At 40.1% G+C, this 13,208-nt stretch overlaps 1 protein-coding gene across 3 annotated transcripts in view; it reads right to left on the reverse strand.

Moving 5' to 3' along the window:
* SLC4A4 (solute carrier family 4 member 4) overlaps window positions 1–13,208 on the reverse strand; it is a 336,295-nt gene that overhangs the window by 161,098 nt on the left and 161,989 nt on the right. Inside the window, exon 7 of one of the 3 annotated variants that reach the window (XM_058667227.1) lies at window positions 6,236–6,331. The exons of the other annotated variants lie outside the window; for them this stretch is intronic. Coding sequence (XP_058523210.1) covers window positions 6,236–6,331 — 96 coding nt within the window. The remainder of the gene's footprint in view (window positions 1–6,235; window positions 6,332–13,208) is intronic. 3 annotated transcript variants of the gene reach the window in all.

Consider the following 13,208-nt stretch of genomic DNA (forward strand, 5'->3'; position numbering starts at 1 on the left):
TGTTAGCCAGGATCCCCCAGGGACAGTGAGCAGAGCCCTGTGAAAACTCACAGTAGACATGTAGCAGCTTGAGTAAGAAACTTCTGTGGTATTAAGCGACAGAGATGTTTGGGGTTAGCTGTCACTGTAGCAAAACCTGGCCCACCTGGGCTGCTAGTTGTCATGAGAACAGCAAAGAAAGGGGCCTAGGGAGACATGCACTTGTTACTAGACACAAAATCATCCCCACTTCACTATCCCTCATCAGGGTCTCCTGGGGGGCTGGGAGAAATCAAAGTCACAGACACAGAATAAACAACCTTTTTAATGCCTCTTATTTCCCTTTAGAAGCTTTAAATTATTATCCCAAACTCTGTTCCATTTCATATTTTAGGTTGTGTTGCTCAATCAATACCTACTGATTTACTGCTATATGTAAGGTGGTCTATCAGAAAAACAACTTAACCATAGCTGTTAAATCATTTGTCTGAGTCCTATCTATTGATATTAGCAATCACAACAAAAAATCTATTCACAAATTCACTTCAAGATAGCAAACCCACTAACATCTTAACATTGTGGCAAATTACGTTTTCCAAAATTAAAAAAAAACGAAAACAATAGTATTGTTGGAGCCAGCACTGTAGATCAACAGGCTAATCCTCCACATGCAGCACTGAGATCAATTCAGCTCCCTGTTAACAGACTTGGAAAGTAGCATAGGTAGGATCAAATCCTTGGACCCCTCCAATCACATGGAAGACCTGAAAGAGGTTCCTGACTCCTGACTTCAGATTGGCTCAACTCCAGCCATTGTGGCCATTTTGGGAGTGAACCAGAAAATGGAACCAATTTCTCTCTCTCTCTCTTTCTTCTTCTTCTTCTTCTTCTTCTTCTTCTTCTTCTTCTTCTTCTTCTTCTTCTTCTTCTTCTTCTTCTTCTCTCTGTAAATCTGCCTTTCAAATAAAAATATCTAAATCTTTACAAACAATTTTTACAGCTATCTTTAATACATGACTTAGTGGAATATATTGGATTTCTATGCTTATTTCAGTATTCTATCTACTGAGACTTATGATTGTGGTTGAAATACATGAAGAAAATTCTAGAGCTTTCAAATGCTTGGGCAGGGTCTTTGGGATAGCCAGCCTTTTTCGGTGTCCTCCTTGAGATCCAGGACACAGAGAAAAGGTTAGAAAACTTTGTAATGTCAAAAAGAAAATATTTTTAGGCTTTGTGAACGATAAGAGCTCTGCTACAATGACAACGCATGATGAAAATGGCCACAGACTAAATATAAACTAATAAGCAAGACTTCATCCCAATAAGGCTTTATTGAAGAGACTACAGAGCAGACTTGGATTGAGTCTGTTAAAAGGCTGCCTAAATGAATTTTTTGACATAAATCCTATCCTTACGAAACTTACAGTTGATACAGGCAATAAGACATGTGCCTATACATTATGCTACAAAGTAAAATGATGTAAATGCCATGTGCAGGGTTTCAACAACAGTGCTTCCAGAATTCAAGATCAGTAGAGAGTACTATAAGTTGGTAAGCTTCAAGGAGATGGTCGTGATCCTTAAAGGATGGGCAGAAATTTGACACGCTCTCAAGTACTACAAATGGGGAGATTTTTGTTCTTCAGGAAAAACGCATAAAAGGAAATATCCAGTAAATACAAATAATGGCACGTAGCTGCGGTAGCATAAATAAAGGGAAACAGCAGTGTGAAATGAGCCTTCTTCAACTACAGAATGTTGGAAAATTGGCCTTGAGAGCCAGGATGGAGGGACAGACCCTTTTTTGAGATGTGCAGAGGTGGCCCTGAGTGTTTTCACATGAAGAGGTGATTTACCAGCCAGATATGATAACCTAGCTGGAGGTCAAAGCCTCAGTCCCATAAGCCTGTGTCCAGCCATAAATGGTGACCTCAGATAAGAGACAGAGCAACTAACATAGCAAAGGTAACACCAAACAGACTGAGTGATTCACTATATGCAGAGCAACACACAGCACAATCCAAGTTGACTTTAACACCCCAAGGCTGACAGAAAGGAAAACACAGCAAGGTACAGGAAGCTCAGGTAAAATGACAGAGAGTGGACAGACTTCATAATGAGGCGAAGAGTTTGATTAGAAACATACAAGATATATCACCATTCTGTCAAGTATAAGTTTGAAACCTCACAAATCCCAAATTCCTCTTACTGGGGAAATGGAAAGAAAACACATATTTTATCATCCTCAGCAACTTTTTTAAAGGTTTTCCAAGTCTGTATCACTTCCAAGTCCCAAGCACCCTGAAATATTAGTAGTTTTTTGTTCTTAGCCCATTCTGATTACAGTTCGAGGTATGCAACTCAACATATAATTAATTCCATTATAAATACACTAGTAGATATCAACAAAATACTCTTTTCAGAAACTCAGAATAATTCAGAATTGATTTTTTAAATTTTGATTCATTAGGTCATGTGCATTTTAAGAACGCTGCAACTCACTTTTGCATATCATATCTCTTTATGAACTTCCTATGTTATCCAAAATACCTGAAGGCAGATGTAGCTACTGAAAGATTTTACTGCCCACCATCTTTTTCAAATTAGGATTATTAACAGCTACAGTGGGGAAATTTTTTGATTGCATTTCAATTTACTATGGCTTTTAATGACCAAAATGGTATGTGGGAAGGGTACAATAAGTGATCCAAATAATATTCACATTCAAGAACAAGCCTGCTCTTGAACCTGGCAACTAAAGAAACAAAGGATGGAAACTGAGATGGTTCTAATCAAGATGGAAACACCTTACATTTACTGGACAATAAAGATAGCTCCAATGTGATCATTTGCTTCCCCCCCAAAAAAACCTCGGAAGTTTCTGAGGAAATCAAAAATAAGAATACATTAAATGCAGAAATGTAAAGGAGTTTACACCATGAAAAGGAAACAAAGACTCCTAAGGAAAGAAATCTTTGAATATGGCTGCAACGTGTACAGATGAGAGCTCTGACCTTAACCAGTATGCTCTGAAGATCCATGGCCTTTTACCAAAGCAGATTCCCATCACCTTCCTGAAAACTCCAAACCTGAGCCATCCTGGCCCCTTTCCTTTACCTCCCTAACACTCAGTTGCCACGTCCTTCAGATTTTATTGCCGTAACAGTTCTGACATTATCCACTCATCTCCTCTTCCATAGTCACAACCCTGGCTCAGCTCCAATTCCTTCCACCTCTGCTGCACTGCAACCTGCTCCTAAGTGTCAAAGAACCCCCATGGAGGGCTTCCCTTTATAAACATCTAGTCATGCTTCCTTCGTAAGAATCACTGTGCACAGACCTTCTTCAAAACAGACCAAAAGCTTTTCCATCCAAGCTCCCGAGTGTCCTGTTCTTGTGCCCACCCTAATTTGCTCGTGAATTTACCCTACCTTGCACAAAATCTTCAAGCTTTCCAACAACATGGCTCTCTTTCTATGTTTCTTTCAATGCAGCGCAGTCTTTCACTGTCTCATCCCATTTTTATTATAATCTTCATCTTGGAGCTAGGGATCTACCCCTTAAAATGCATTGAAAAATTCCTCCCCACTAAGAATTCTTTCACCAGTTCTCTTTTAATGCCCACCAGGTGTTGTTCCAATCAGCATCCTCAGAATATAGTATTTGCAAACAATTTACAAACTGCAGACAAACAGGTCTGCCTCCGTCTCCTGGGTGGCAGTCAATCCAAGCCCCTTCATAATAGGCTTCATCCATGAGTCTCTCTTACCCCATTCCCTCCAACGCACCATGAAACTAGAACTCAGGGAACACTTGCTAAGCTGAACTTGTTAAAATGAAATTGCTGGGACTGCCACTTTCCAAAAGAAGCTCCAAAACTTTTTGAGGAAATTCCAGAGGCAGAGAAAATTATAATTTTTACTCAGTGAAGTAAGCCTTCTAAAGTTAAAATATTTTGAATTGATTAATTTCAGAAATGCCGTGAAAAGAAACTTTTTTGAAAGCAAAAAAAAAGTTCCACTTATAATTCAGTCTATAAAAGTCTGACATTAACTGGACAGCCTGATTTTAGAATGCAAGATCAATGCAGTTTATACAACTGTGGTTTCAGAAATTTAAAAAAGGGGAAAAACCCCAGCATTACCTAATAATATCATCATTAAATCCTGGTTAAGTATCTGCAAAGCCAAATACCAATGGGACAAAGCACCTTCCCAGTAGATGGACAACCTAGACAGACACAAAACAAAGCAAAGCGAAGGCAGATGGCAGGAATATGCAGGAGAGGACAGAAAAAACTCCAAAGCTCATTTTCTCCTTTGAAGTTCAGACCTGAGCCACTGAAGCAAGGAATCTTGCCTGCCAATAACTGCAAAGGGACACAAGTGTTTTCTAAGGGCTCAAATGAGGCTGGCTGTTAGATGTCAACCTGAAGTCACAGATAAGCACTCATAGTGAAGAGCCATTCTGGATCTACCAAGATAGCAGGTGCTCCTGCCCTCTAATAATGGCACAGCATTTAGCTGGGTATTAACTTGTCCTGAAAAGGAGAGGTGAAAGCTTCTCCTTTGTTCTCAGTGGTCTGAGCCGGTTTCAGATCTGCAGATCTATGAGAGGAAATCGGTTTTGGTTTTGTTCCAACTTCTAATTCAATATCTTGGCAGCATTGGAAACGGATAAGAGCTCTCAGTTCACATCTGCCTCAGGTGACAACTAAGATAAGAAGCATACAATGTAAAAATGACGAGAGCTTACTCCCTAAAAAGTACCTTTAAAGCTAGTTTTTTCTTTTTTTAAAGCAGTGAGTTACTTAAAGTTATTCTAGGCCTGAAAATACCTTGGTAAGAATATTGAAAGATGAGCTTAATAGAAACTTGCTACCAATCTGAGTTTTAGCTGACATTTTTTGGCAGCTTTTTTAAACAGGTAATTCTGTGATGATTATCAGAATATACTGATAGTCAAATTCCTCACCCAAAGTTGTGCAGTTCTGTGGCGAAGTGCTACTTGCAAGTGAACAACTCACACGAGGCTAATGATTTACTGTGTAGCCAACACAACCCATCGCAAAACTGGACTGTTGGTTGCTTTCAGCAATGCAAGAGGGCAACAAGGATCATTTTCTACTACGGCTACCAGACAATATCTATCTTCCAAGCACCTGCACTGCACTGGGAAAGATACACAAGCATGACAATGGCTCCTGTTTCAAAGGAATTTTAAGCTGAAATGAACACACACGCACACACACCAGAATATCGAAGGACAAGAAAACACAACCTATGAGAAGTTCACAATTATGAGATGTAGACAATAGGAGCCATGGAACATTAATATTTAAGATTATTATTTATAAAGGAGAAAGAAATTCACTCAGGAATTTACAGAGTAGGTTGGATACTCGTATCTGAAAAAGCATTTCTGGAAGGGCAGAGGGACCAAGGAGGTGTGATTTAACCATACAGAAGACAGAAAAAGATAAGTTGATGAGAAAAGTGCTCCATTCCAAGAAGAGGTAAATATGAGTTGGACAGGTAGGAAAGACAAGCACGATTTAACACCACCATACATGCCTTACTTATTCAATATGGATGTATGTAATTCATCACATTGATAGAGTAAGCAAGAGATTACACCACATGGCTGCTCATTTGGAGAATACAGCACACAACCATAATAAGAGAACACCTGCTTTCTTATAAGATCTGGTCCAACTGTGGTCTTCAGTTCATTTATAAATAGTAGTCAGAATTTTATTTCACTGAACATTTTGGTCAATTTCCCTGATACTCTACAAAAACACCTCAATGTCTTAAGGTCTGCCTATAACATAAGTAAAACTTCCAAAGGGTAAAAAGAAACTCTGGAGGAATGTGTTCAATGAATACTCTTTTAATCTCAAGCCTCTGATGAAAGATGGTCCAGCAGCACCAGCCAGACACTGCAGGTCTGGGAAGTGTCACTTGGTGGGTGAGCAGCCAGTGCCAGCCCTCAACTTTACTCCTACACTCTTTCTGCCTTCCAAGCCACTCAGCTTGAATTCAGGACAGCAGATCACCCAGAAAGTTCTTTATTACCAGTCTCTTGGGATAGCAGAAGTAATACAACCATAATTATGAGTTTTGTTTTCCTTGTGTCTGACCCTTTCAGGCACTTTTGACAATGCATCCACTCATTAATCATAAGCCCAAGCTTCCTGCCCTCCCAAGGCCCCTCCCTGCCAGCATTGCCCTTGCCCAAGACATTGACTTACTTAGCCATCCTGCGCTGGGAGTGCGGCGCACACAGGGGTCATCGTCCGAGTTTCGGGTTGTTAGGCAGGGCACTGAGCTCTCAAGCGGGCTGCGGGCTTTAGTGTCAGAAGCAGAAGACAGGAGGAGGAGGAGGACACATGAGCAGCCACAGCACAGATGAGGATGGAAGCATTCATTAAGAAGAAAAAAAATACTAAAGCAAATCACACAAGCGAGTTAAAGAAAATCAATGACATATTAAATGACACACATCCCCTCCCATGATCCTACTCCCTTAGATGGATTTAAACCCCTACACAGAATGAAAAGTCTGAAAAAAATTACATTCAATCATCAAAGTTCCCCAAATACCAATGGAGGATCCATCCTGTGGTTCTGATACACAAAGCCTGGATTATACCCAGAAGAAAGATGTGTAGGATGAACGTTCTTCTGAGAATGTAAGAACAAGACTGTTTGACAGTATTAATCATTTTGCACCACGTAAAGCACACACAGAGGAACGTTGCGCACAGTGTATGGAGCACAGGTAGCAGGTGTCATATTAGCAGGTGGCGTTCTGAAGATCTACCCTACAGATTCTACAATGGACCTTATACACAAATGCAGGAAACGGTATTTCCTGCTTCTACTTTCGAAACGTCTTCCTTGAGGAGTGAAGAGCAAGTTGCCAACTTCCTGCTTTCAGCTCTTCAGAAACATGAAGCTAGTAGGTGAGTGCCTTAATATAAACAGTTGAAGAAGCATAGTAAACCTCATTTGGGGGGCTTAATAATTGTGCAGTTATGCTGAATCTTAGATGACATCAAAGAATGATGAATCTGGCTAAATATACATTATGTGTTCTCTAGTATGTTTCACCAGCTGGGCAGCATCAACAACTTCTTACTGAAGACAGCATCATTTGGCTTATCACATCACTTACTTTACTGCTTTCATTAGACATCATAACACAAGAGTAAAAAGAAGTGGACGGTGTAGTTTCCCTTTAAGGAGCAACAATGGGGTCAGAAATACCTGCAGTTTGACCTGAGAAATATTTTTCCTTAATGATAAACACAACAGTAAACAATACTAACAACAATGGATGATGAAAGCACATGGAACCAAAAACAAATAGAAGGTAATCTTGTCTCACAAGTTGTGCACATGGCAGTGAAGGCAAATAATCTTTTAAAAGCTATTAGTGATGTGAGAGGTCAAGTTTTAAATTGAACCATTTATAAATTAGTGTAAGTTTACAGCCAAATTGGGCACTCAGCATATTATAAAATCCAGAAACATTTTTGTCAATTTATCTGTCTGTGGTTAAAAGCTGTAAATAAAGCCAGGACTTGTGAGTGGGCCATCTGTGCCAGCACCTGTTTGAGGCAAATCTGATGTCTTCTCTTTGCAATCTGAATTTTTAATTGTTTCCCATAATTGAACGTCTTTGCAAGCTCTTCTTGTACTAAGAAAAATTAAGAAGGGAAATGAACCAGTTGAGATTATTTCAAAATTGCTTTTGTCAAGAGTGAGGCATTTGGAAGCACATGTTATCAAAGTAACCAACTTTCACCTCCTATTTCTTTTGACAACCAATTGACCCATTTAAAGAGTCAATACTCATGCTGTCTCAGCTAAGTGAAATGGGAGTCCAAACAGTCGGCATCCATTTATCCAGACTCAAGCAGGGATGCTCTGAACCATCACATCAATGAGAGCTGACGTAGGACAGCCAAAGTAAACTCAAAGGATCCTTCACAGCCCTCCAGCTTCTGAAAAAAGTGAATACATACAGTGGTCCACTCATGCACTGCAAGAGCCGAGCAGCTGCTCCTTTACCTAGATGCTGTAACTTTCCCCAACAACTGTTCCATCCCTGCAATATGCCTGCATGTTCTTTGTGGGGAACTAAAACTGGAAACTTCTTTTGCACAGACAGCCTCCACCGATGCTGGGACAGTAGAATGGGGCCTGGCACACTCTAGCAACAAACCTGGCTCCGAAGATAGGCATGGAAATGAACTGCCCGGAGAGACTTGGAACCTGCGTTTCAGCAGAGCCTGATTGGAGCCATCTGGCTGCCTACCCTCATGAAAACTGGGAGGCCTGCAGCATTCATTACATCTATTGGCAAATCCCAACCTTTTGATTTACTGGACCCTCTGTGTTCTGTGCAGGAATAGATGCAAAGTCTGTAACCCTTTCATGTTGGTATTTTTTCTCCTGTTCATAAATTTACTCCAAAGACCAACTTTTGAAGTTGTTCCCAAAGCTATCAGCAAACTTTCTACAATTGTACCACAGTAATGATGTATTATGCAAGTCTTTTCCAAATAATGCTTTCATTGCATCTCCTCTATGCTTGAACTACAAAGTAAACAATGTAGCTTTGCTACTATCTTATATATTCTCTTAAATCACTTCTCTCTGACTTCAGGCATAAACAAGGTAGAAAGTGGTTTAGATCATTGTGAAATGATGAGGAAATATACGGCTCTATGGCTTCTGAGTGATGGTTTCCAAAATCTACATCGTAGAACAAAGTGTTGTGGGGAGGATTTTTTAAAAATGATTCATGTTCCCCTTGAGAATCAACTTGCCCAAAACCATCCATCCTAAATCTGCTCGTGAGAGTGTCTCCACTTGAATACAGCAAATAGCCCAGAGAAATCTCTCAGAAAAAATGCTTCCTGAACAAAGCTATTAAGAACACAAATTTCACTCACGTTCAAGTTTTAAGACTCTTTGGGGATTGCAGTGTTGCGCGTCTGAACAGTTACTGAGTGTCCCTTGTGCACTGCACACATACAGCCAAGAAATCTAGCCCTATAGTGTAACAGCATTCCACCTACAAATATGTGGGACATGTTGCTGGCACATGTCTAGTTGGAAAGCCAACAATGACATTTGATTGATTTCTGTGTTTTGTAGGTATTCTTGCCTGGATAGGGAATGGCCTCTGGAGTATTCCAACATCACAACATAAGGCGATCTGGACTCACCAATACGTGGAAATAAATTACAACTTCCTCAGTCATTCCCTTTGCAATTGAATTAACATATTGTTCCAGAGCACATTAAGGTATTAGGTTCTTCATTCATTAGGCTTAAGAAGCTATTGTACATTGCTGCAATAAAGGCTTTCATCTGTAAATGGAGATAATTATATATATAAATATATACAGTATACATACATACATAAATGTCAATATATATGAGCATTAGAAACATCACAGATGAAAATGCCTGGTGTATACAAAGCATCCACAGAACAGGAGGTATTGTTGCTACTAACACCAATCATCATAAAATAATACTTATGGTTCAAAATGCTGAGGGAACTTAGAAAACACGAACTTAGAGCCTCTGGCCTAATTTAAATCCAACCTTAAAATCTGAAATCAGTATGTTGAAGAGAAAAATGCACTCTCGTTCAGCATTACTTGCAACAACTGAGCTGTGGGATCTGCCGAAGCATCTGTCACCTGATGGCTACATACAGATGATGTGTTATACTGGCATTACGAGATACTACGCAACCTTTAAAAATGGAAATTATGTCCCTGGGAACAACATGGATGAACCCAGTGGTTAGTATATTAAGTGCCAAAAGCCAGACCCTGAAAGACAAATATCCATGTTCTCACTTGTGTGCTGATTCTACAGCAACTGCACTCATTAAAGCACAGCACAGGACAGAGGCTATCCGAGGCTAGGCAGGGGGGAGATGCTGGTCAGGAGTACACAGTGTTCCCATGAGGTGGAGGACGTACAGAGGCATTTGAAGTGAGGTTTATCACCAATTCAGTCACTTCACATTGTACACATATATCACAGCATCACTCCGTACTTCACAAGCATATACAGCCTTAACTGGTCAATACCTAATCAATTCAACTTCAAAGTCAAAATGTGACTTTTAAGAAAGTAGGTTCATAAATCTGGAAAGATCTTTTGCTCTTAGTACTTGTACTGAAGTAGTTTTAAGTAGCAACAGTCATGCGTAATTTTTGAAGACCTAACTTAATCCCATTCTTCTTCCAGGAAGACACGAGAAAGAACACGCTGTGTCCACTCCTTCTCCCTATATCTGGTCTCCTTTCCTCGCCTCACATATCCCAGGGCTTTCCCGCTCCTTTCCTCACTACCCCTCACTCACAAAGACTTGGGCAGGGTCCCAGACTTATACCATTTTTCCCTCTGTTCTCAAAGCAGGAAGAGCCTGGGAACACAAGGATGGCTCCACAAATGACCCCAAACCTTGGAAAAAGATTCCTCAGATTTCCTATAATTATAAAATCTTTCTGGAGGGAAACAATGAAAAAGTTAGCACTCCTCTGTTTTAGGGTAAGACAAATAGACTTAGTTCTTCCACTCTCACAGACTCAGGCTGTTTTAAAACATACTTGCAATTAGTAAAATTTAAAAATATGTTTATTTCATGGTTAAAATCATGTTAAAACATTTGAGTATATTATTTACTGATGTCTAAGACCTATCATTTCTCAGACATACTGATTGATCTTAATACTCTAAATTTAAAATATTATGAAGTCCATGAGTGACAACTCATTACATTATTATCTGAAAAGTTTACTTATTATCTGAAAAGTTGATAACAAAAGGAGTACTATTTTGAAAATAAAGCTCTAATAATGGTTTCCTATTAGAGTGATAAGAGGGAAAAAATTAAAAGACACACAAAGAAAGCCAAATAAATAATAGTGAATTGGAACAGTCCAAATAGTATTTTTTTCTAACTTCATTTTTTTCTAATTTTATCTATTTGAAAAGCAGAAACAGAGAAAGCTCTCCATTCTTGAGTCCTCTCCCCAAATGCCCACAACAGCTAGCTCTGAACCAGGAGGAATGCAATACAGTTTCCCAACTACACGGCAGGGACCCAACTTCTTGAGCCACTCCCCAGCCACTCTCCAAGGTACACATAAGCGGGAAACTGGTATCAGGAGTGGGACTTGAACCCAGATACTTCAATACTGCTGTTGTAAGTGTGAAACTCACTAAATTGTCCTCTAAAATAGTTCTGAATAATATCTATTCCTTGTAGTGATGTATGTCAAACACTGTCTCAAAGATCTCACTTAATACTGGCTTTGTACATATACTAAAACATTTTTTCTTTAATATATTTCTTTTATGTTTTGATGATGTTTGCATAGTTGAGAGGGATGCATACCCATATGGATCACTGATTCAGGCTGTGAAAGGAAAGGAATGGGGTAAAGAGGATGAGACAATATTTTAAAGACATTTTTGTGTAGACATAAAACTTGTAGAGATTATTCAGTTGCTCAAAATCAAGCCCTAAGTATTCACTCAGGACTTGAACAGAGTATTTGAAAAAGGTGGTCTCACGTCTTGAAGACGAGAGTGAGCTTTTAATAAGGCTTCATTGTTACAAAGCACAGAACAGGATGCAAGGGTCCAGTGTCACAGTTGGGACATCCACAATCCCACAATCCATATCGGACATGCCTAGGTTTGAGCTCCAGATCCTCCCAAGCTTCCTACTAATAATGTAAATCCTGGAGAAGCAGCAGATGACTCAAGTAGCTAGGAGATGTGGCTTGAGTTCCAGCCTCACAGCTTCAACAGAGCTCAGACACAGCCTGGTTCAGTCCCAACTGGAGTGGGCTCTGGGAAGCAAACCAGCAGAGAAGAGGCTTTTTGTTGTTTGTATTTTTGATTTTTTTTCTCTCATTTACTGTCTATGTCTCAAAGGCATGCGCACGCGCACACACTCACATACACACACGAAAAAAGAGCAGGATGGACTAGCAAACATTGTGAAGAAATAATCCCTAGAGAAAAAAAAAAATATTATAGCTAACTTGACGATCTGAAGGTTAAAAATCCGGAAGATCAGTCACCTGGCAGAGGAAAAGAAAACAAGCAAGTGGTGTACCTGGTAGACAAGGTAGAAATATAACAATGACGGTAATGGCTACTATCACTTAGGAATACTTCATTCAGGCATTTGCTAGAAACTTTCCATGGACAGGCTTGCTTATGCTAAGTGTGGGAAGAGCTCGATCATTCACTGGAATCTGGCCAGGACATTCATCTGTTGTGTGAACAAATGGAGAATCAGAGTACTGAACCAAACAGATGGATGTGTGCTGTTGGATTTTGGAAGGGGCTTACGCACACCCAAAGGCACTTGGGAAGAAGACTCTCATTTTAAGGTGATATGAGCCTGAGAGATGCAAAATGTGCCCTGGCCTCTCTCAGAACTGCCTCAGCAGGAAGAAAGCGGGAACAAAGCTAGGGAAATGTTCTCCTTGCCCATTGATTCAGGGATCACTTCCGAATTCAAAGGAAGAGAACTGGGAGCCCTTCACCACAGAACAATGCCGCCAGAGACAGCAGGGCAACCTGAGCTCCAAACTCCAGAGAAGTACTTCAGAATTTCTAAAGGCACTAAAAACGCAGCCAAACCCAGTCGTGGTACTAGCCAGGTCCAATGTGTGCCAGGGCTTGAGGCAGTTCGGCCTAACAGTCAAATCAAATAGTTTTCATGGACTAATCCCAAATCAGATCCAAAGCAGCAACAGCCTAACTATTATCAGTTACGTTTCTATGAAGCCTGGAATCACTAACAAATAACAACTTTCATTTCTTCCCAGTGATCATTCTGCAGTGATAGCCACTATCAATGGTAACATAATAGACTGCATTTTAAAAAGCATATTTAAAGGTATCAGTGATGATTTCAAAGTAGCATGGGTGAGAGGGCAGGGAAGTGGAATCCTACATGGTTGACACATAGGAGAGGATTCCAAGCTCAACAGCAGGTGGTGGCCATGAACACTGAGGCAGGTGGAGCCCTCACCCCACACTCGACCAAAAAAAAAAATTTTTTTTTAATGAGAAAGAATAAATGGAGACCTGAAGATGTAACCCAGACACTCAATCAGGAACAGGCCTTGGTTTCTAAAAATGAAGCTGTGGCCCTAAGACACCAGG

The sequence above is a fragment of the Ochotona princeps genome, chromosome 7 (genome assembly GCF_030435755.1).
Source record: "Ochotona princeps isolate mOchPri1 chromosome 7, mOchPri1.hap1, whole genome shotgun sequence".
In the NCBI taxonomy this organism is placed as follows: domain Eukaryota; kingdom Metazoa; phylum Chordata; class Mammalia; order Lagomorpha; family Ochotonidae; genus Ochotona; species Ochotona princeps.